Consider the following 25,542-nt stretch of genomic DNA (forward strand, 5'->3'; position numbering starts at 1 on the left):
AGTTTTTTCATCTCGCCCATGCTACTGTATTTTAATACTAAGTATTTGTCCTAAGTTCTCTATGAGGTATTTAAAAAAAAATTAGAGCATGAAGTGGAGTTTTATTCTTCATCCATGACTTAAATTTGAACCTCCAGATTTATAAAAATAAATTTTAACTAGTGGATATAGAGCATACTTTTAATTTCTTTCTTGGAAAAGACTAAGAAAATGACAGAATGGATTTCTAATAATACACATTTCGCTATAATCACTGCACATATTTCAAGTAAATTATCACCATCCTTGTTTCTCAGGTGAATGACTGGTATTTGGGGCCAGCGTGTCATCCTGTAAGCCTGCTTACCTCTCTTCTTCCTTTAAGCTGTCTGTATTATTTTCTGTGCTTATTCTTTCCTTAGAACTCACACCTTCATTCCCCACCACTGATATGCTTGCAGCCAAGATTCCAGGGCTCCAAGTCACATTGATTTCTCCTCCCTAAAAATTTTCACATCTACTTAGATGCCTGATAGGCTTCAGGACCACAGAGCTAAACCCTATTGTGAAATCTTCAAAACACCTGAGCCATCCATCTGGTATTCTTAAGACTTGTGGTGGCGTAGGGCCATCCTGGTGTCAGACTGATTCTCTGGGATACAGGTGCCAGACTCCCCCCAGTCTAGGCTCACCCAGCTAGAACTGCATTGTGACTGAGGGAGATTTAACGAGCCTGAGAACAGCAAAGACAGAGCTCATTGCTTTGATTATGAGAGCTGCCTGAGGATCTGCTATTTCTTCCATGGCATATTTGTTTCACTTAGCAGTGAAGGTTTTGAGTTCTGTTTTAAATATTTTCCAAAAGCATTCAAATATTGAAGTACCTTATTGTATATGATTTCATTGTGTTAGTTACTGTAAATTCATTTACTCTCAATATTTGTCTTCTTTAGTAACTCATACATGACTCAATTTTTTTTTTAATTCCATTTTCTTTCTTTATTCTCTGTTTAGACTCCTGGCTTTAAGTGCTTGCTGTCTCCTCAGAATGTTTCATTGTGTGACATTCAGTGCTCTAGAATTGGAGGTTTCATTTTTCATCTCTTTGTAGTCTTTTTAAAATCTAAAATTGTATGTTGTGATCATAGTCTTTTCCAATATACATGTTTAACAGGTAGTGGGGTGCCTGTTTTAACTTTGTAAAAGGAATCAGAAATTTAAAATAGAATTTTTGACAAAAAAAATCCCTTGTTTCAGAAGGGTGAATGGAATTACAGTGTGTTTGGAATATAATTCAAAGATGATATCGCATTTTAAAGAACCCTGCTAATAATAAACATTTCTGAGCCTATTGAATTTCTACTTTTTATAGTAATTGATTCAGCCAAAATTATCAACCTTCCACCTTCCACTATGACAAAAAATCTGATAAATCTTCATATTAACCTTGTTCTTTATTATTATTCTACCATAATTAAATAATTAGCTGTGTCTATTTAAATTAATTAATATTCATGAATCATAGCCAGTTTTCCTTGGTTCTATACCATAAATATTGGTGCTTGTTTTAAACCCAAGGAACATTTTCATTCTTTGTCTAAAAAATTATTTTTTGTTACAAAATATTTAATATGATATGGTATACTTTAGATAAGGAAGATTGTAAAGGAGAGTATCAGTATTATTTGTGAGTGTTTGAGTTACACACCACTGACTGTAGGATCCAAGCCTGAGAGTCACAGAGCCACAGTTTGCCTGTTCCAGATGTCTCTTGCTCAACATGACTTCTCCTCTTCCTTTGTAGATCAAGTGACTTCCCTTTTTGGGGAGATACTATGCTAAATAAAATACTAACAAAATAAAATTCTTACTATGCAAAAGAAATGCACAGATAATTTTAATTGTAGATGATTTTCAGTGTTTTGGGGAGTGTGACAAAACCTGTTGATGAGATTTCACATTTTAGTATTGAAACCATTAATTCATTTAACAGCTGTGTTTGTTAAGCAATTATTTTATTTCAATCTGGCAATTAATATGGTTTTTAAGAAAAAGTATTTTTTAAACAAAGGTATTTATATGAAACATAAGTAATTTGTTATCTGCTATCATAGCAACCAAAAATTTTCCTCATGCTTTTCTGGAAAGCTGCCAACTTTGGATTGAGCTTATTTTATTTAGCAAGGTACTGGTTGATTTATTTTGTTTAGGCTAGCTTTTTTTTTTTTTTTTTTTTNTTTTTTTTTTGACACAGAGTCTTGCTCTGTCACCCAGGCTGGAGTGCATTGGTGCAATCTCAGCTCACTGCAACCACCAATTCCCAGGTTCAAGTGATTCTTGTGCCTCAGCCTCCTGAGTAGCTGGGATTACAGGTGCATACCACCATGCCTGGCTACTTTTTTTGTAGTTTTGATAGAGATGAGGTTTTACCATGTTGGCCAGGCTGCTCTCAAACTCTAGACCTCAGGGGATCTGCCCACCTTGGCCACCCAAAGTGCTTGGATTATAGGTGTGAGCCACCACCGCACCTGGCCTAGGCTAATTTTTAATCTTTCCTTGGTGTCCCTTATTCTTGCATAATTATAGATGTCTTTGAATATGTAACTTTAAAGTATTCCACTGATTAAAATAGTAGGTTGATAAATTATGTCAATACAGTATTTTACTAGGTAGGAGGCCACTTTTTGTCTTCAGTGATATCACAGAAAATAACTAGATTATTTTTCTGGGTTGAGGGAAGACAGTTTTTAGCTTACAGGAGCTTGAGGATGACTGTCACAACTCAGTTGTGTTTTGTGATCCAGCAGAGACTTCAGCTGCTGCCCAGGAAAGCTGAGGGGGATTCGCTTATACTTAAAGATTGCTGTAAGATTATTCACGTGTATCATTGATAAATGTTTTTGTGTTGCCTTTTTCTTCCTTTGACATTTCTGACTTTTAATGCAAACATTTACTATTTAAAATACGACTTTTCATGAAATGTTGCAAAATTATAATTGGAAAGCTTAGCTGTTATAGCCAAGGGACATATGTCAGTTTAAACAAATACTTCAACATTTCAGTAACTGCATCAACTGTTCTTAATGTCTGGTAAGAGACCTTCAAAAATTAAAGCCAGTCTTTATATATTCACAATTCCACTAGCTTTGTTACACATTCTTTTCCTTAAAGAAAGTGTTGCTTACTTACTGAACTTCATTTAAATTCTTTCTGTGGTTCTACAGAGAGCTTTTGAGCCATCTACATCCCAGCACTTCTTCATTTTCTGCAGTTTTATGAATCATAACTGAGTCATTACCACAGGGATGTACCCTAATTGTCAAAAGCTGAGGTCTCAGGACTGATCTGATTCTGGCATGATTAAAATAGAAAGAACCTTCTTTTGCCGATTTTCTTTTTACAGTTCACACATTTATTATTAACTCTCTTTCAAGCTGTTTGAGAGTGAATTAACAGGCCTAGATTCCTCTGACTTCTCCCTTCAATGTGGCCCTTCACTGTACCCATTTCCTGCGTTTGTTACTTGTCACGTACAGTATATCAGATTTTGATTATCTCTGATCCAGCAGCCTTAGTGTGGAAAAAAAAAAAAAATCTGTTACACCCAAAAGATTTGGGACTTTGAATGTGGTCTGAGTTTGGAATGTTTTCTATAAGCAGTGGGGATCTTTAAAGCACTTCGAGAAGAAACACTTTACGATGGTGCAAGATTATAGAAGGCTTATCAGGGTTTGCAGATCATAGAACGGGGTAGGGAAAATGAACCATTTGGAGGCAGTCAGGACAGCTCATTTGTGGGCTGTGATTTGCCTTTCTCGCTTCCTTCTGTAGTGCTTTTAAAGACAAACAAACAAACCCCACACCACTGTCTTAAAGTAACTGTGAACAAATGGAAACAGTATAACCTGCTGTGGAAAAGTAAGCATCCTTATATTAAGTTTTGAGGCCCTGGCCTGCTTCTGGGTAAGGGATGGTAGGCGCAGATTCCTCTGTGTGCCGCCTGCTTGTGCCCATCTCTCTCTTCTCTCCATGCCTCCTTTCTCCTATTTAATCTTGTTTCCCTTAGATTCCTTCTTCATTGATCAAAGAGGTGTAGGTAGCAGGTCAGATAAGTCCTCTGATGCACAAGCCTCCCAGTTAAACTTACTTTAGAGATTTGGATTATTTTCTAGTAGTTCATTGAAAATGAGGACAGAAGCTACAAAGAAAAATGAAGGCTAACCAGATACAATGGCTCGTGCCTGGAATCCCAGCACTTTGGGAGGCTGAGGCAGGTGGATTGTTTGAGCCCAAGAGTTCAGTACCAGCCTGGGCAACATGATGAAACCCTGTTTCAATCCCCCCAAAAAAAACAAGGTTGACCAAAGCCATGAGAGTGGTGGGACTTGTGAGAGGACCACGTGTAGAAGTAGAAGACGAGTAGCAGGTCCTTAGGAAACGTCCAAATTTGGAGGGTGCCTTATAATTACAATAGCAAGTATGATCCCAGCACTTGTCCATTGTACACCACACACACACACTCGCATTCATAGTGACTCATCCATATGTCCTCCTTTCTCTCCTTTTTCCTCCCTCTGTCTCCATGCCACCTTTCCCTGTCCTAACCTCAGGGAGCCAGGACTGACTGGAAGAAGGCTTCTATTAATATAGTCTACCTTGTGGCAAGTGCAGCTCAGATCCAGGCTGACAAATGGTGTCTTAGGCAGTTGTTAGCACAGGGAAGTAGTGACCAGTAGACATGTAATTTTTAAATGCACAGTGCAGAATAAACGAAATTATGCCATTGTCTTAATAAAGCTGGCTGATAGAATTGCCTTATAAAATTTATAAAAATATCTATAAGTTTTTTAATTACCTACCTTTAGGCAAAAATCTAGCCTCCTTTCAAAGCCTTTCAAAATGTGACCTCCTTGCCTACCCCTGTCACCTGTGTGACCCATATACTCTAGCTACACTCAGTATTTTACTGTTCCCAAACATCCACTTTCAGGATTCTGTGTCATTGTGCAAACATGTATTTTTCTTTAACTAACACGCAGCACTTACTAGGTACCAGACACTTGTGGTAGAATTTTTGTTCTGATATTTTGGTTGGTTCAAATATATTTAGTGAAAGGATTTGCTGGCCGTCTCTACGAAGCCCTCCCTGTAGGGCCTCTATGTGCCCTGTTGACATCAGGTTTTGTTTTTTGACTTACATTAGCCACTAAAATATGAGCAGAAGTGACAAATGCTTCATCCAGGCACGAGCTTCAAGAGCCACTGCCTGGTTCCACCCTTGCTCTCTCCCTTTTGCCATGGAAAAGCAGGACCCTGAGAGTGGCTGCTCCTCAGACTCCAGAAGAAGAAGCATGGAACAGGGTTGTACCAACATGTAGCAAGAACAAGAAATAAATCTTTGTTATAAGCTACTGAAATTTGGGATAATTTGTTACCACAGTATAACCTAGAACAAGCTGACTAATAGTACCCTTTTCTAAGCACTTTACAAATATTTTAATTAGTCCTCATAAAAACCTGAGGAACTAGGGACTATTCTCCCTATTTTATAGATGAGTAAATGGAAGCATAGGAAAGTTAACTACAGTCATGCACTGCATAACAAAGTTTTGGTCAACAACAGAGTGCGTATTCAGTGGTGGCCCTGCGGATTCTAATGCAGCATAGGTAGAAACCTGGTGTATGGCACTCAGTGTTGGCACTGCAGATCAAGGTGAAATGACTGATACTCAGATATGGTGCTGGAACACCTGGTTTTCTGTATGAAAAAAATATATATAAATAAAAATATATATCCCATCTAGGTTTGTGTAAGTACACTCTATAATGTTCACACAATGACCAAATCATATAACGGCACATTTCTCAAAATATGTTCTTATTGTTAAGCAACACATGACTGTAATTTTCCAAGAACACCAGCTGAAAAGTAATGGAGACAGGATTCAAATGCAGGTAGTGTAACTTTAGTGTCTATGCTCATAAAAGATAGCTTTGCATAATGACATGCAGTTTCTTCCAACTATATCCCCTCTTTCACTCACGTATCCCTTCTAGGAAATCTTACTCATTTAAGTCTTGGCCTAACCCTTTCCTGAGTCAGTTCTGAGTTACTTATGAGTCCCCCTCAAATTTTTTAAGTTACAATATATAATTGTTGACTATAGATGTGGGGTTGTGCAGCAAATCTGTAGAGCTTATCGATCTTGCTTAACTGAAACTTTATGCCTGTTGGTTTTTTAACTCTCTTTTCCCCTCTGCCCCCAGCCGCTTGCAATCACCATTCTACTCCGGTTCTGTGAATTTGACTAACTTAGATGCTTCATATAAGGGGAATCATGCAGCATTTGTCTTTCTGTGACTGGCTTGTTTCACTTAGCATACAGGTTCTCATGTTTCATCCATTTTGTCACATATTACAAAATGCCCTTTTTGAAGGCTGAATAGTAGTATTCCATTGTATACGTATACCATATTTTCTTCATCCCTTTGCCTGTTGATGGGCACTTAGGTTGTTTCCACATCTTGGCTATTGCAGTTAGCACTGCGATGACATGAGAATGTCGATACCTCTTTGAGATCCTGGATATATACCCAATAGTGGGATTGCCAGATCATATTAGTTCTAGTTTTAATTTTTTGAGGAACCGCCATACTGTTTTCCATAGTTGCATCGTTTGCATTTCTGCCAACTGTGCTGAAGTTTTCCAGTTTCCCCACATCCTCACCAACACTTGTCTTTTGGTGTTTTTTTGTATAGTAGCCATCCCAGCAGGTGTGAGGTGATATCACATTGTGGTTTTGATTTGCATTTCCCTAGTGATTACTGACATTGAGCATGTTTTCATATACTTATTGGCCATTTGTATGTCTTCTTTGGAGAAATGTCTATTCAAGTCCTTAGCCCATTTTAAAAATGAGGTTATTAGATTTTTTTGTTATTGAATTGTAGTAGAAGAGTCCTTTTGGGAATTATATGTTATTCTTCATAATCTTCAGTGCCTAGCACAATGTCTATTTGATACACATTCTAAAAATAATTTTTTCATTTAAATACTTAATATTGTCAAAAAATAATTTCGGTGCTATAAAACATTGTGCTACCTGATTGTCAGGAAGCTCCAACATGCACTACCTTTTTACGTTCTTGATGTATTCTCTATAGGGTCGAGTACCTGGATTGCCTATTTTAAAGATAGGGAGGCTGAGGTTCAGGTTGCACAAATGATGGGTAGTAGAGCCAAGACAAAGTCTAGGTGTCTGCTCCAGGCCCAGTGAATCCAGCGCCTTACAGTGCACATTTCAAGGCTCTCGTCCATGTTTGTTCCAGCTACAAGATGCACATACAGAGCTATTCTTAGAGTTTCCCTTAGCCACACCACTAGGATGAGGCCCCATACATCAGCAGTGGAGACATGAGCCTGGAGGGCAACCTTGGACATGAAGAGGTTTTTAAAGTCCCAGAGGCCCTGAAAGACAGTCATCAAGATATTTAACTGGTCCTCTCTCTATGCTTCATTAGAAATGCAGCTCAAACCTCACCTTCAACAAACTCATTGTCTTGTATTTCTTGCATTGTCATACTCAAGAATCTGAAGAACCGTTTAGAGGAAACTTAAAGGATAATTTAAAATATATTAGGCTGGTTTAGTAGTGTTACTGATTAAAGGAAAAGGAAGTGGAGATAAGGAAGAGGTTACCAAGAAACACCCATACTTTTACATTGCAGAGATTACTGGTAGATTATCATGTCCGTTGTAGCACAGAACATTTTCCCATGGGATCTTCACATTTTCTTTTTATCAAGAAATTGAAAGTTTTTCATCAGTTTTGATCTCTTTAAACTGTGCAGCTTGGTTTTTTTTTTTTTTGGTTTTTGGTTTCTCTGCGTGTGTTTAACATAAGTGTCCAATGTTTGTCTCTGGGAACTAACTGTGTTGATATTTCTCTTCTATCTTGATGATAGCCTCTGGGAAGGGATTATGCTAAAATTAACATGTGTTGTTTTGAATTTATTCATTATTCATAAACAACAGTATAGGATGCTATCAAAGGTCTTCTCATGTTAGTTTATGTTGATAGCTGCTGATCTCATAATAGTTTATGTTGATTTTCAAAGTAGCAGAAGTTTTTTGTTGTTAAAAGCTTGTTTTTGTTCTGCTAAAATCCTACCTCTTATAAAATTTAAAAGATTTATGTGTCTATAAATGTTTAGGTCTTTCTAGATCTTCACATTCTTTTTTATTAAAAAATTATTTTTCCCTTTTTTTGTTTATTAAGGTGTTACTTACATACAATAAAATTCACCAATTTTAAGTGTATAGTTCGTTGAACTTTGGTAGTTATATACAGTCATGTACTCACCACCACAATCAGTATGGAAAGCGGTCTCCTCACCCTGAACAGTGTCTTCATGCCCCTTGCTCTCTTTCCCCACATCCAGCTGCCAGCCCCAGGTAACCACTGATCTTCATGTCATTATAGTTTTGCCTTTGCTGGAATTTCATATACTTAGTATTGTATAATATGAAGTATTTTGTGTTCTACTTCTTTTATTTGAACATGATGTTTTTGAGATTAACCATTTTTTATGAATTTTTCATTGTTGTTATTGTATTAAGTAACAATTTGATAGATTAAGTATTAATCTACGATATGGATGTATCATAATTTGTCCATTCGCCAATTGATGGACATTTGTGTTGCTTCCAGGTTTGGATTATTGTGAATAATGCTGCTATGAACATCTGTGTACACATTTGTGTGTGGACATATATTTTCCTTCTTTAGGAATGGAATTGCTGGGTCATATGATAAGTGTATAGTTTACATTAGGAAGTACTCCCATGTTATTTTACAAAGTGGCTCTACCATTGTGCATTGCCACCATCAATGTATGAAACTTCCAGATGCTCTACACCCTTGTCAATACTTGGTATTGTCAGTCGTTTTAGCTTTAGCCACTCTGGTGGGTGTGTAGTGGTATCTTGTGGTTTTAATTTGCATTTCTCTAATGATTAGTGATGCTGAGCATTTTTCATGTGCTTAGTGGTCATTTGCATGTCTTTTCTGAAGTATCTGTTCAAATTTTTTATCCCTTTTGTTCATTGGGCTACTTATCTTCTAATTGAGTCAGAATAATTCTTTATATATTCTGGACATAAGCTCTTTGTTGGACATGTTTTGTGAAAATTATATTCCAATCTGTGGCTCATCTGTTATCAAAAAGCAAAATTTTAAAAATCTTGATTAATTCATTGTTAACCAATTTTTAAAATAATTTGTGTTTTTGATGTTCTGTTTAAGAAATCTTTGCTAATCCAACGTCACAAAGATTTTCTCCTATATTTTCTTATAGAATTTAATAGTTTTTGCTGTTATATTTAGGTCTGTGATGAAGTTTGAGTGTAATTGTTGTGAGGTAAGGGGTAAGATTTATTCTTTACCATACAGATACTCAATGGTTCCATCACCAGTTAATTGAAAAGACTCTTTTCTCCATTGCATGACCTTGCCACCTTTGTCAAAACTCAGTTGACCAGCGTAGGTTTATCTCTTGACTCTTCTTTCCCAGTTATCTATATGTCTGTCCTTATGCCAATACGACACTGCATTGATTACTACAGCTTTATGGTAAGTCTTGAAATCAGGCAACATAAGTCCTCCCACCTTGTTTTTCTTTTTTTAAAACTGGCCTCCTTATTTTAGGACATTGACTTTTAATAAACACTCTGAAATCAGCCTCTAATTTCTTCAAAAAGGGAGAAAAACAGTTAAGATTTTGCCTGGGATTGCATTGAAACTTTAGATCAACCTGGGAATGATTTCCATGGTGATGGTTTTTAAATATTTCCACAGATTATTTTACACATCAAGAGTTGGAGCTTATTTTTCCTCTGCTAGCATTTAGGCTGTACTTAGTGATTGACTTATAGTGAATAGATTGTGGCAAAAAGGATGGAATGTGACTCCCAAGAGCAGATCATAAAAGACACAACTACTTTGATCTTGCCTCCTCCTGGATCACTTGTTCTTGGAGAGCCCATATGCCATGCCATGAGGACGCTGAAGCAGACCTATGGGAGGTCCACATGGCCAACAATCGTGGCCTTTTGCCAACAGTCAGCACTAACTTACTAGGTGTGTTTTTGAGCCACCTTGGAAGGTTATCCTCCAGCGCCAGTCAGGTCTTCAGGTGAGAGTAGATAGGCTAACACCTTGACTGACTCCAGCCTCATGCAAGACCTTGAGCCATAACCACTCAGCTAAGCTGCTCCCACATTCCTGCCCCATAGAAACTGTGGATAATAGATGCTTATTGTTTTAAGCCACTGAGTCTTGGGTAATTTGTTACTCAGTAATCAACAGCCAATACAACAATCTTAACGATATTTAGTCCTCCAACTCATGAACATGGTAAGTCTCTACATTTATTTAGCTCTTCTTTAATTCCCCTTTGCAATTTTTAAATTTTCAATGTACAGGCCTTGTACATCTTTCAGTAGATGTATTCCTAAGTAATACTGGTTTTTTGATGCTACTATAAATAGAGTTGGTTTTAATTTTTTCCCAGTTGTTTGTCGCTAGTGTATAGAAATACAGTTGATTTCTGTATTTTGTTCTTGTGTCCTGCAACTTTACAAATGTGTTTATTATTTCTGGTAGCTTTTCTGTAGATTCCTTAGAATTTTCAACATACATGGTCTATGTCATCCAGAAATGAGTTTTATGTGTTTTACTTTTTTCCTAATTTGTGCCTTTTTTCTTGATTATATTAGTTAAGACCTCTAATAAAATATTAAATAAAAGTGGTGAATGGATATCCTTGCTTTCTTCCTGGTCTTAGGTGGAAAGCATTGAGTTTTTCACCATTGAGGCTGTATCTATCAGTGCACAAATCTTGTAGATCTTCACATCCATTTTTAGTTTATTATTTTTGATCAAATGTAAGAAATGAGTTTCAACTGAAATAAGCCCATATTTTCATTAATTTTTAGTTTGTTGAATCCATTTAAGAAAGTGCATGTAATTTTTAAGGAAGGATAGTTTCCTTGTTAAAAGGGATATTAGAAGGTGTTTGTTGTTTACATATAAGCACCTGATTATGGTTTTCTCCCTGTGCTAGAGATTCTAGTTGCCTCCCAGTGTATTTTTTCCTTCATAGTGGAAGGTTCATTTTATTTAAGCCAGCAGTGCCTCCAGCTGAGGTCACATATCTCAGTACCCTTCGCCTCTCAGTCTGACCACAGGACTAAGTCCTTGCGTCCTGGCCAGTGAGCTGTAAACACACATATTGGTGCGACTTCTGAGAAGGCTCCTTAAAGTTGCTTTTTGCCCTTTTTGTCCTTTCTTATTTTTTTCTTCCCACTGTCTGGACTACAGTTAAAACGGTTGGAGCTTTTTAAACCTGAAGGTGAAATTAACTCCTCTTGTATTTAAGCCACTATTGTGTGAAGTCTTCTACTTAGCATAGTTGATCTAATCTTCCTGATGCATGATTTTCCAAAAGGAAAAGCCTAGAGCAGGTTTCTAAGACAGTATGTGAGACACGAATAATCTGTGATTAGCCTAATTATTTCTGTCTCTATTCCAATTCAGTTTCCCAGGAATCAGAAGGCTATCCAGCGTTTTAATTGGGTACCTCAAAATCTTTTAGTTTAATATCATTTCTATTCCCTCATACGAGATAGAAAAGCTATAGGAAGTTCAGTCTGAATCATTTTTCACTTAAAGAATAATAGCAAGTCTCAATAACCACCAAGGGCATGTGGTTCTGTCATGAAAAGAATAATCTTTTCAAAATTTATCACAAATGGCAGAAATAACTTTGGGCATCCCTAATTTTCATTAGTGTTCTTTGGGTAATAAATTGGGGAATGTGCAAAGTTCCCTCATTCTTTATCTAACATTTTCAGTGCAGAAGAAGGAATATGAAAATATAAGATGCATCAGGGCAGGGATTTTTCTGTTTTGCTCCCTACTGTGTTTCAGTGTTTAGAACTCAGGCTGGCACATATTCAGTAAATATTTGTGGAATGCATCAGTGAGGTCTCCGGTGGGTCTGGTTTCCACAGGCCTTGAGGGCACATGAAGTGTGTGCTGGGGCTCAGTTGCAAGGGGACATTATTTCTTTGGCTACATCTTGTTGTGCAAAGGCATATCATGCCCCTGGGAAAGCAGCCCCTACGTTTATCCTATTGTCTCATTAGATGGTAGGTTTCTTGAATGTGGGGTGGGTAGCTGGTGCAGCTTGCCTTGTGGGTTTTTGTTCAGCCACAGTTGGCCAAAGAAAGCAATCCTGCGTGTCATTGCCAGGTCATGGTTTCTAACCTTTGCCTGTTGTGGTTTCAGGCTAGTACTAAACAGGACCAGAGGACAGTTGAAGTTTACTCTCTATATCAAGAGTGGCTTGCATGTTTTCTACCCAGCAAATTAAATTATTTTCCTGATCAGCATTATTTCATGATTCCCTTCCTAAAAGGACTAAGCATCTGGAAAATCTGAAGAAACATACAACTGATGTCCATGTTTATTAGTGGACTAAGCTCCTGTTGCCTTACATTCTCAGTTAGACTTACAGAGCCACAGCTTCTGCTGTTGGCATATGGGGGGATATTCCCTCTGACCCGGAGTGGGTTTTTGGCCTAGACTCTCAGCTGAACATGGCCAGGGGTTCTCTGGTTGTGTGGCCTTGTGTCCCCTTTCGTAGGCAGGGTTCCTGCTTCCTGCTGCCCAAGTGCTTGAACTCCAGCTCAAGCATGTCGTCCCAGGTGTGTGCTCTTTGTTTCTCTTTGCTTTATCTGATCGTCCTGCACTGGCCCCTTGCCTGACCACTGCTACCTTCTTTTTCAGTGGCCCCTCCGTTTGCTCTTTGGCTTCCCCAGCTCTGAGGCCTTCGAGACCCCCTTGGTAGAGCTCCCTCTGGCCTCCTGACACGCAAATCCAAGCATATGGTCTTTTTTAAAACCTGCTTTTCACAGGGTCTATGGATTTCAAGAAAGCTCTCTTATTCAGAAGACCTAATGTAAAAAAGTGTTTATGATATAATGAAAATTAGGTCAGGTGTGGTGGCTCACACCTGTAACCCCCAGCACTTTGGGAAGCCAAGATGGAAGGATCACTTGAAACCAGGAGTTTGAGACTAGTCTGAGAAACATGGCGAAACCCATTTCTACAGAGAGAGAGTGAGAGAGAGAGAGAGAGAGAGAGAGAAGAGATAATGAAAACTAAAGTTGAAAATAATGTGTAAATGTAAGGTAGTATTATAATAACTGATGCTCTCTCACAGCTTTTGGCAGTAATTAGGTGAAATCTAATGTAATTATTTTTGTCCCATCTTTCCGTAGAATATGGTTTTAAGTGCTGTAAATTGTAATCCTTTGTGAAAATTTAAAACATTGTGCAGTAGCACTTTATTTGACAACTTGAGGTCATGCTGGTGTCCCAGTGGCATGGACAAGTGAACTCTCCATCTTCTATCATATGGGAAAGTATAAACTTATGACCGAAAAGAGTGCATAACTTTCCAATTTCCTTTGAAAGGATCTAAGATAATATATTTATTTTTGTCAAGCATTTGTTAATTCACCATTCACCCAGGAAATACTTAGAGTGCTATGTGCTGGGCACTGTTCTAAGTACAGAGGCCAAGTAGTGATCAAAAGCAACCCAAATCCTCCCCGCTCAGAGTTTACATTTAGATAAAGAGGATAGAAATGTAAGCAAATGAGCACAAAAGTCCTATTTTCCTGCCAGAATTTGCAGTCCTCTTTTTGTTTATTACTGGGTGGGGTGTCCATATTCTTTATAGAATAGTCCTGCTGAAATTGGATACATAATTTGGTGAGTGTATACTCACATCTGCCATGGTTGGGGTGGGAAGCATAGACAGGAGAGTGAAAATCTTTAACTTTCCTCAGTTTCTTAAGGGAGTCTGTGACCTCCCCCCATAAACAAAGAGCTTCTACCAAATTATGAACGCCTTAAATGCAGGCAAAACTATGCATTTTCTTTTTTTTTTTTTTTTCTTTCGCTCTGTTGCCCAGCCTGGAGTGCAGTGGCGCTATCTTGGTTCACTGCACCCTCTGCCTGCCATGTTCAAGTGATTCTCCTGCCTCAGCCTCCTAAGTAGCTGGGACCACAGGCATGTGCCACCATGCCCGGCTAATTTTTTGTATTTTTAGTAGAGGCAGGGTTTTACCCAGAATGGTGTCGATGTAATGACCTTGTAATCCGCCTGCCTCAGCTTCCCAAAGCGCTGGGATTACAGGAGTGAGCCACTGCGCCTGGTCCATTATATTTTTGTTAAGTTCTTTAAAAACATGATTAAAAAAAAATAGCAACAGGGTTTTGCTCTGTCACCCAGGCTGGATGCAGTGGTGCAATCATAGCTCATGGCAACCTTGAACTCCTGGGCTCAAATGATCCTCCCTCATCAGCCTTCCAAGTATCTGGGACTACAGGCATGCACCAGCATGCCCAGCTAATTCTTTTTATTTATTCTTATTTTTTTGTAGAGATGAGGGTCTTGCTTATTGCCTAGGCTGGTCTTGAACTCCTGGCTTCAAGTGACCCTCCTGCTTCAGCCTCCCAACGTGCTGGGATTACAGGCATGAGCTGCCACACAGAAACACCAACATTGTATTGTTGAGCTTTTAAGGTATATGAGTGTAACATGACAGAAGTATTGCAGTGGATGGGAAGACCCTACATAGAACTATAGCAAGTCTTCACTTAACCTTGTCAGCAGGCTCTTGGAAATTCCAACTTTAAGTAAAACATCATTCAAATAATACCATTTCATTCAGCATCTTTTCATTATGGCATTGAGAAGACAAAATTATACTTTGTTTCAGTTGGAGTTTCCAAGAACGTATCAGTTAGTTCAGTGAAGACTTACTATAGGCTCTTGCAAGCTTCTCCTGTTTTACTTGAAGTAATTCATTATTAACTCTAAATACATTTTGATAAATTTTGAATGCATATTATAATCTCTAGGGCAAATAGGGGGAAAATACAGTGATATACAGCAGAAAAAAACTGAAATGCTAAATAATATTTGATAGCACAAAAGAACATAGGAAAAGGGGAATAAAGAGTAAAAAACAGATGAGACAGAAACCAAATAGCAAAATCCAGCTATTCAAGCAAATACATTAAGTATGAATAATAGCTAAACACTTTAATCAAAAGGTAGAGATTGTCAGACTAATTTAAAAGAAAAAAATTGCTATATGCAATTTATAAGACACACTTTAAATACAAACACACAAAAAAAGCCTGAAATTAAAAGGATGAAGATGGAGATGGTAAGCATAAGAAAGCTGAAATGGCTGTATTAAAATCAAAGTAGACTTCTTCATGAGTATTACTAAAAACACAGCAGAAGACTTGTTATGATGAGAGGGTCAGTTGTGTTTGTGTGCCTAGTAACAGTGTCCACAAATGAGCAGCTTCCAAATACAGCTAATAGGAGCAATGAACAAATCTACAATCACAGTTGGATACTTTGAGACCAAAAAATAAAAATGTTCAATTTTGCACTTAATTCAGAACTCACAGCTCTAACTTGCCTTATATTTTTAGTAATTTGTTATGTTTATGACATTTTGCTATCTTCAGCTGAATCAGTGTTATGCTGATATACACCCTATTTTTTGTTTTCCTTCCTATCAGATCTTCAGAAAAGGGATTTCTACTTCCTTGCCTCCAATTCATTACTTTTTTTTTTGCCATATTGATTTCATATATCTCTCTTCATTAAAAATATGTATTTGTGGCCGGGCGCGGTGGCTCAAGCCTGTAATCCCAGCACTTTGGGAGGCCGAGGTGGGTGGATCACGAGGTCAAGAGATCGAGACCATCCTAGTCAACATGGTGAAACCCCACCTCTACTACTACAAAAAATTAGCTGGGCATGGTGGTTCGTGCCTGTAATCCCAGCTACTCAGGAGGCTGAGGCAGGAGAATTGCCTGAACCCAGGAGGCGGAGGTTGCGGTGAGCCGGGATCGCGCCATTGCACTCCAGCCTGGGTAACAAGGGCAAAACTCCGTCTCAAAAAAAAAAAAAAAAAAAAATATGTATTTGTTACAGAGAATGTCACCCTCACCCCCCACCCCATCCACCATCAGCCCTCTGTAGCAAATGCTGCTTTCTGTGATTCTGTAGTTACTGCAGACAGATGCGTCCACAAATGGCATAAACTGTTATTTTGTTTTTTGAAATTTTGCAAGAAGATGAGTGTAACATGTGATACGTTTTATGTGTATTTTTCGTTCCACTTTAAACTCAGTACAAGTACATGGAGTTCATCTGGATGGCTGTATAGTATTGTGTTGTGTGAATACCCCACTCTGCAGCTGTTCCCCTACTCGGGATGATTTGTTTCTGCTTCCTCTCTCCCGCATGCAGGGCTGCAGTGAAATGTGCCTCAAAGTACACATCAGCTCTACTTGGTATTGCCACATCGCTCCCCAGAGGCACCATAGCTTCACCTTCCCTCAGGACTGTGTGAGAGTTCTCAATTCCTTCCATCCTTAGCAAAACCTCACACCAGAATCCCAGTAGTTAGGGAGACAGAGGCAGGAGGATCACTTGAGCCAAGGAGTTCAAGACTTACCTGGGCAACATGGCCACACCCCATTCTCCACAAAATGGAAAGAAAAAAAAAAAGAGAGAAATAAAACTGAATGATAGGAGACGTTTACATTTTCGCCAGTTGTTACTGTATTGAAGATTGCTCATTTTAGATTTCAGTTCTCTAAAAACAAGTGAACATAGATATTTTTTCATGAGTTTATTAGCCATTTGAGTTTTCTCTTCTGAAATTACCTTTACGTATGCTTTTAAAACTGGGTTATCTTTTTCTTACACATTTCTACGGTTTCTTGATATGTTCTGGATGCTTTTTTTGGCTGTATGAATTCTGAGACCTTTTTCAGGCTTCTTACTTGTGTTTCCACTTCATTGATGGTAGCTTTTGGCATACTATAGCTTTTACATTGTAAAGCAGACCAGTGTGTGTTTTCTTTTCTAGTTTGTGCTTTATGTTTCTTATTTTAAAATATTTTGCCACCCCAGTGCCAAAAAGGTATTCTTTCTGTGTTTTGTGCAGAAAGATTTACAGTTTTGTGAACTCTATTTGAGCACTTACTCCATTGCAAGTTTATGTTTGGTGTCAGGAAGGCCCTGTTCTGTCTCTTCCTTCTATGTAGCCTGTGTGCCCCTTTCCTCCCAATCTACCCATGTCTGCTGAATACCAGGTGCCTTTACACAGAGGAGCCTATTTCTAGGCTCTTTTTCTCTTGGTCTATTTAAATAACTCTAGATAAAGACCATGCTGTTTTAGTTAGCCAAACTTGGTAGTATATCTTAAAATCTGATAGGACTTATGCTTCTTTAAAAATTGCTTGGGTTGAGGCCGGGCGTGGTGGCTCAAGCCTGTAATCCCAGCACTTTGGGAGGCCGAGGCGGGTGGATCACGAGGTCAAGAGATCGAGACCATCCTGGTCAACATGGTGAAACCCCGTCTCTACTAAAGATACAAAAAATTAGCTGGGCATGGTGGTGCGTGCCTGTAATCCCAGCCACTCAGGAGGCTGAGGCAGGAGAATTGCCTGAACCCAGGAGGCGGAGGCTGCGGTGAGCCGAGATCGCGCCATTGCACTCCAGCCTGGGTAACAAGAGCGAAACTCCGTCTCAAAAAAAAAAAAAAAAAAAAAAAAAAAAAATTGCTTGGCTTTTCTGGATTTTTTATTTCTTTGTTTTTTAGCTCTTTTTATTGTGATACACAGCACAAACTGTAGCTGTCACGAAGCTGGGCCAAATCACTGTAAAGCAAATATACCCATAATCCACCATGCAGACTGTGCCTGGCCAGCCCTGCAGCCCACGGTGCTCCCTTCCTTCCCACCTCTCTTTCTCCTTCCCATCTCCCTCCTGTGACCCCTTTCCCTTCCTTCTCCCTCCCTCCTGTGACCCATTCTGGCACACATAGTCATCATCTTTGCACTTTGCTGTATTGTTTTACTGTTTAGTGTGTGGTTTAGATTCACCCGTTGACAGAAGTGGAATCATGTTTTCAGGTTTGGGGTCTGGCTGATTTCTCTTAACATAATGTTTTTAAAATGCAAGCCTTAAATATTCAGCATGAACTTGAGGACTGGCATTTACATTCCAACAAAACACCCTGTTAAGATTTTTTTTTGAATATTTAATTTATGTATTAATTTGATGAAAATTGGTATCTTAACAGTTTTGCATCTTCTTATTCATGGAAGTGGTATCTTTATTATCACTAGGATTTTTTTTTAATCCCGTATTATCCTTTTTCATTTTTTTCTGTTAAGGCCATACACACACACACACACACACACACACACACACACACACACACACGATTTATTCCCAAGTATCTTACAGTTTTTTTTGCTGTTATTTGCTAAGAGTTTATTTTTTCTTTTTAAACAATCTGTATTTTGTCCCTGGTTGCTTTTAAGGATTTCTTTCTTTTGTTTCACCACAGTGGAGCTAGATGTAAATTTCATTTTAGCATCCTTTTAGAGACTCTTCCACTTTCATTCTGAGGATTTATATTCTTTATTAACTCTAGAAAACTCTCACCTATTTATCTCTTTAAATGTAATATCCTTTCCCTCATATTCCTTCTGTTGTCTTCTGGAACCCCTATGCTGATAGCCGCATGAAATGCACGCAATCTGCCTGTGCAGAGGCCTGGTCCTTCCCTACCCACATAGACCCTCCTTGGTTCATGCCCCGCAGAGCTTTTTCCTTTTCTCTGTGGAGGAGAGAAAGGGTTCATGGAGCATGGGGATGAACTGGGGTGCCTCTAACCCAGACTTAAGTAACCCTCTACCTCTCTCCTCCTTCCACATGGCCTAGACCCTCTAGTCCAGGAGTGTCCAGTCTTTTGACTCCTCTGTGACACATTGGAAGAAGAATTATCTTGGGCCTCACATAATATACACTAACACTAATAATAGCTAATGAGCTTTAAAAAAAATAGGAAAAAAATCTCATAACTTTTTTTTTTTGAGACAGAGTCTCACTTTATCACCGAAGCTGAAGTGCAATGGCATGATCTTGACTCACTGTAACCTCCACCTCCCAGGTTCAAGCGATTCTTGTGTCTTCAGCCTCCTAAGTAGCTGGGACTGCAGGCATGTGCCACCACACCAGCTAATTTTTGTGTTTTTAGTAGAGACGGGGTTTCACCATGTTGACCAGGCTGGTCTCAAACTCCAGACCTCGTTGTGATCCACCCATCTTGGCCTCCCAAAGGGCAGGGATTACAGACATGAGCCACTGCGCCTAACCTCATAATGTTTTAAGAAAGTTTACGAGTTTGTGTTGGACCACATTCAAAGCTGTACTGGGCCGCATGTGGCCCACAGGCCTCAGGTTGGATAAGCTTGCTCTAGTCCCTGTGCTTGTCTGAGTCCCACAGAACTCTGCAGGCATTTGGACTTAATGCTTCTCATATGCAGAGTGGTTTATAATCACTCAGTAAGCTTTCCATTTTATTAGCATGGCTCAGGATTACAGTTTCTGGTTTCAGTGACATTAAAGTTTGTTTCTGTTTCCATTTTCTTTGTCGTCTTTGTACTGTTTTTGAGAGAAGAGGCACAGAAATTATTTGAAACCAGAAGTTGTTCACCATTCACTCTTCAGCCTACTACAGTCTGTCTTTTGTACCAAAAGTGTTCTTATAAACACCTTGTTTATCAAACACCCCCATTTGCGACATCCAGTGGTTAGTTCTATGTTACTTATCAGCTGCATTAGATATAGCTGACGATCCCTATCTTAAAACACTTATCAGCTTCAGTGATACTAAACTCCTGTATTTTCCTTCTCTTCACTGGCAGCCCCTTCTTCGATTTCCTTACTGCGTTTCCTCCTCTGTCTATCCACAGAATATTTGTGCACTCCTGGGTTTGATCCTTAGCCCTGTTCTGTCTTCTGCTGTGTCTCCCATACCCCATGTTATCTCTTCTAGTCCTGTTGCTGTAAATGCCTTATATCCAGTGACTGAAATCCTTATCTCCACCTTTTCCTTGAGTTCTGGAATTACATAGCCACCTGCCCATTCAGTAGCCCGCCAAAATATCTAATAGACACTCCCAAGCTCGGGCTGTGCAGCATCTGCCCTTTCTCTGCCTGAAATGTTCCTTCCCCATTTCATCAAGTCACAGGCACCGCATCATCCTTAAGATCTTCGTTCAAGTATCACTTTCTCCAAGGGCTCCCCTGACGTCCCCTACCACCCCTCAGAGAAGGTTTGTGCTCCAGGTCACTTTATTTCCTTCCCAGAACTTGCCAGAATTAGTTGTATGTGTTGACTTGATTACTGCCTGTTCTTCACATCACATGGACTGCTATAAGCTCTGTGAGAGTGGGGCCTTGCTTATCTTGTTCTCTGCTGTATTCTGAGTTCCCAGAATATGGTATGTAGCAGAGTCTCAAAGAATTCTTGCCTGATTCATTAATTTAAATTTTATTATTAAAACATTGAAGTATACTCTTCTCGTATTAAAAAGTTGTCACATATGTTCAATTTGATCTTCTAGTCCCAAGAATCAAATTCACATCGATTTTTTTTTTTAACAAAGGAATAGCCATAGTCATTTTAGCTAGAAAATCATAGGAAGTCTTGAGACTTCTGTAACCATACATTATAAATGACCTTCAAGATAAAGAATAGGTTGGTTTATAAATGGAATGGTTCATTGCTAACTAATATTGGTGAGGATTTTAAATATCTAGAAAAAATCAGTACTTGAAAAACTGATTAAAACACTATGTAAATAAAAACCAAGATTTTAGATTGTGTTTATTCTCTGATAAATTTGTCACATGACTGGGTCAGCTGAGACATTGCAATTATTTTCTGTTGGTGTCTCTGTGATGGCCATCTGCCAGCAAAAGTAACCACAAAGTCAGTATAGTGTGAAAGTGTTTCAATAATCAGATCTTTTACAGCTTTTAAAAAATGAAGACAGTATCCTGACCATCTTTTACCAGAACTTTGTATACTAAATCATTAAAATTTTGCTAGCTCTTCTAATTCAATAAAAAACAATTTTGTTTTACTGAGTAAGCTCAGTTTTGTGTTGATTTGTACTGCTTAGTATTCTGCAGTGTGGAAGAGGATTTTGCTTATCGCCTAACACGGCTATGACTAAGAAAAATACCATGTACAGCGTTTGGAGGCTGCTGATTTTTGTGTCATGTATGTATATTTTTAATGATGTTACATTCAGACGATCACACTGGATTTTTTTTCTCTTAGATTTCAGGTCTGTGCTACGACAGCAAAATGTTCCAGGTGCATCAGGTGCTCTGCATCCCCAGCTGGATGGCAAAATTCTTTTCTTGGACACTTGAACCCATCTTCTCTTCTTCAGAACCCACCAGCGAAGCCAGAATTGGGATGGGAGCCACGCTGGACATCCAGAGACAGCAGAGGATGGAGCTGCTGGATCGGCAGCTGATGTTCTCTCAGTTTGCACAAGGGAGGCGACAGAGACAGCAGCAGGTAAAAGTGCTAATAATTACTAAAAACTTAGAAATTTTTCAGTGGCCCAAGCAAATCTTTCCTCTGTGATTGCATGTGAGATAGAGACTACATTTTATTCCAGTGCCTTGCAAGTAGATTTTGATGTTTCCAAATAGAATGTAGATCTCTGTTAGTGGCTAGTCTTAGTTTTTTTAAAAGGTTAAAAAAAAATAAATTGCAGCTGAAAGATTGGTCAAACTGAATATTCCTGTTCCAGCTATATAAGATAAGCATTACTTCTTAGAGAAACACCAACCTAGTTAACAAGCTGTACTATTTATCTGTTTTCATAATCTTGTAAAAGCCACAGTGTCTTCCTGTTAAAATGCTAATCATATGCTATGGAGTGAAGAACAAATGTAAAACTTCTTGATTTTCCTTAGTTGAGATGAAGAGAATATGTAGGTAAGCAGATTTTCAATGGAACAACCAAGAAGTAGATAAAAATAATGCTGTGTTTTCTGAACCTTGCTATGAATAATCAGGAACTATTGCACATTTATCTACAAATACTGCTGCATCCAAACAATCTGATACTACACTTGTCTACCACAGGGTGCGAGGGAAGGAGGGTTCCTGCACGTCAGGCTAAAACCTCAGGCCTGATCTTTCTTGGACACTTCTGTGAGTCAGCTCACAGGGCTCCCCATTTCTCGCCTCCACCTTCTTTACCCCTGGGGTAGTTGTAAACCATACAATTATCTCTGCCATCTCTCTGTCTACCACTAGCATTGGATGCAACAGGTAGGCCTTCAGATCTCACAGTGGTTTGGAGAAGTGAAATCAGGTTTGAGGTAATTAGAGTCACCTTGGAGATGCAGATCCCAGAGTTTATATCAGGGTGGGAAAAAGGGGGCACCTTATCAGGGGCAGAGTCTACAAGAGAAAGAGAGAAGCAAAAGTTGTTTCTTAAAGATGTGCTTGAATTTGAATGACTCTGGAACATGCCATAAAGATGCCCATGGTATATTTAAAGCTGGATAATGGACATCTCTGTCTTGGAAATATGGAAGCTACATATGTAGATGATTGAGTAACCTCTGTATGGATGAGAGCTGAAAGCAAAGAACTAATGAGTTCTGTAAGAGAAGAACTACATCCAAGAAGAACACAGGCTACAGACGAAGCCTTGTGTTTAGCAGGAGGTAGATCCTGCAAAGAAACTCAAAGGTATGAGAACTCAGAATGATCCAGGTCAGAAAACCTGAGCAGTGGTTGAGTATAGAGGTAGAGGCACAGAGCTTATGAGGGAGAGAGAGAAGTAGGGGATGCTTCTGATGTTTCTGGCTTAGGTAATCTTAGATAGATGACTGATGGTTCCAATTCACCAGTATCAGAAGAGCAGATTTGGGGGAAATATGTTGTCTGAGGGACCTTTGAAATACCTGGGAGGAGATTCCCCATTGGAGAACTTTGAATTTGTGTTCATGAGCAAACCAGAGAAGTTGCGTTTCTCCGACTGGCCTCCTCAGGAAGATTTTTATACATGGAGTTTATGAGAGAACACTGTCAGCATCAGTGTCTATGGGGACGGGCTGGCAAAGGCAGCAAGATGGGACAGAGGGAGCAGCTGCAGTTCCAACAAAAGCCTCACTGGTCTTACAGAGCACAGTGGAGCTGAAAGAGCCCTTCTGAGTTATCCCAAAATGGGGACTGGTCCTGTTGGATAAGCCCCACACATGTGACCTCATTTAACCTTAATTACCTTTAAATACAGTCCCCACCTTTAAATACAGTCACATTGTAGGGTTAGGGCTTCAGTGTGTGAATTTAGGGCAGAGGAAAGGAAAGGGGTGGGGGACAATGTGTTCTATAACGCTGCTCCCCTCAGATTGGAAAGGGCTCAGTACTGTCTGTTGGTGCTGAGTGACTGCTCTGCTTGCAGACATGGGTTATCAGGTGCACGGAGTCTCTGTGGATGCCAGGTTGGATGCTCCACAGTGGCAGGAGATAGGTCAGCCTAGACGAGGGGAACCCACACACACCCCCATGCCACCATCACGGCCATCCGTTCATGTGCTAGCACTGAGGTATCTGGTAATGGAGCCACAGTCATTCTGCCCATCTTCCATTTGGTGCCTTTTCTGTAGTGGATGCCCATGGTGGGCACCACCTGCAAAACACCTGATGCTGTTCCTTTAGCTGAATCTTCCTCGTTCCCTCCCTTCCAGTCCCCTGACCAGCCGACCAGGTCATCTTCCCTGCCCAGCAGATCCACATGTGTGACTGCCTTAGGCCACTTCTCTTTCCATACAGAGCTGATATCTGAATGTGCTGCCCAGGCTCTGCCCTTAGGGGGTTCCCCTGATTGCTGTCTTTCAAGATCCGAGCCATCATGCAGTCGTTTCCTTCAGCTGCCACTCCTGTCCTAAGCCGGCCTGTCCATGAGTCACATTTGGCTATTTTCCCCTTTGTCACTTGGTCATGGGGGTCCCACCTGCTGTGGCACTTGGTGTTTGCTGGGAAGAGGCTGTGGTGCAGCAGAGATGGCTGCCAGGGTGGTCTGACTTGCCTGCTTCTGCGGCCACACTCATGCTGATCCCAGATGCCCTTGTCCATCTGAATATGGGTTTCTGTCAGCCCACCTGGCCTGGTAACTTGGTGGGTTTCCACTACTGACCACATGCTCACTTTATGCTCTACAGACAGGCACTTCGTGGTGCAGCAGCAGTTTATGCATGTGAGATTCTTGGCTGTGTGTGCACGCCCTCACTCCAGGACCCCACGAATCCACATCATGGTTCTCCTTTTCTTGCCATAAGCTTCGCACAGTGTCTTTCCCCACCCCAGATACTTGGAACATCACAGGATCTGCCAAGTTGTAGCCAGGCCTCAGAGAATAAGACAGACCCCAAACCTCTGCCCTGCTGGAGCATGTATTTCCACTAGGCACCTGTGAAACAGGTCTTTAAGGCCTTTGAACAGGCCTTTGAACAGGCCTTTAAGGCTGTTCCCACTGCTGTGAGACTCCTCCACTTTCAGAGAATGGTCTCCCACAACAGGTCTGAAGTCCAGAGCAGGACACCAGTCCCTGGGCTCTTGCTGGACTTTTTCGTTGAATGGTCTGCTGGGCAGCACAGACCAAACTCTTGATTTATTCCTGAGCTTACTAAGTTCTCTTCTAGTGTCTACACATGTGTACACCCAAATCTCGGCACTTAGCCTCCTGCTGAACTTCACCAAACTGTGTCTCAATTTTACTCACATGAGTAAAATCACCATGTAGAGAACTCTTTTGTTAAACCACCGCTAGAAATTATCCACTGTGTTTGTTTGCATGCACGAGTACTGTACATGGTGCAGTTGTATTGGAATGTAATACCAGGGGAAAAGTTTGTTTTCACTTACTTTCCAACAAATAAGTACTTAGTGCTTATTATATGCGAGGCCCAGGGCTGGACATTGTGGACCCAGAGGTGAGAAAGATAGCCCCCAGTCCTTTTTCTTACAGAGCTTAGGTCCTGTCTCTCTTGCAGAATTATCATGTTTCACTCTTTATCAGTAAAAAGACCGCCACCATTTATTGTGCCAGCCCCATAGCAAGTACTCAGTATACGTTATCTTGTTTATGCCCAGCCTGCTCCTAGAGAGATGCAGGTTTTCCCTCATGACCCTGGAGGCTCAGGGAAGTGCTTGCTTGTCCATGGGCATGCAGCTGTTGATAGGGATCTGGGAGTGGGACCAGCTGTGTCTGACTCCGAGGTCTCTGTTTCTGATCCCTCACTCATATACCTCCCAACATGAGAGCTTCTTGGTGATTTTTTTTTCCCCCTTTTCACTTTAGCTGGCAGGAAACTCAGCACCAGGCTTCAGGTTTAATTAGGTTTCTAACCCAAAGTTAGAACTCTTGGCTTCCATTTTCTATGTGTTTCAGATATATGTTTTTGTTGTTTGCTCCTGTATCTTTTATTGTAGGCAATCTCATACTGTGTTACTGCATTAAAATACAGCTGTTATTTGTTGTTTTTTTTTTTTTTTTTTTTTT

At 39.8% G+C, this 25,542-nt stretch overlaps 1 protein-coding gene across 1 annotated transcript in view; it reads left to right on the forward strand.

Moving 5' to 3' along the window:
• Positions 1-25,542, forward strand: part of UBAC2 (UBA domain containing 2) — a 180,049-nt gene that overhangs the window by 113,795 nt on the left and 40,712 nt on the right. Inside the window, exon 7 of the mRNA XM_017503552.1 lies at positions 21,291-21,536. Within this exon, the coding sequence (XP_017359041.1) occupies positions 21,291-21,536 (246 nt within the window). The remainder of the gene's footprint in view (positions 1-21,290; positions 21,537-25,542) is intronic.

This window comes from Cebus imitator, unplaced genomic scaffold (genome assembly GCF_001604975.1).
Source record: "Cebus imitator isolate Cc_AM_T3 unplaced genomic scaffold, Cebus_imitator-1.0 Scaffold312, whole genome shotgun sequence".
Lineage (NCBI taxonomy): Eukaryota > Metazoa > Chordata > Mammalia > Primates > Cebidae > Cebus > Cebus imitator.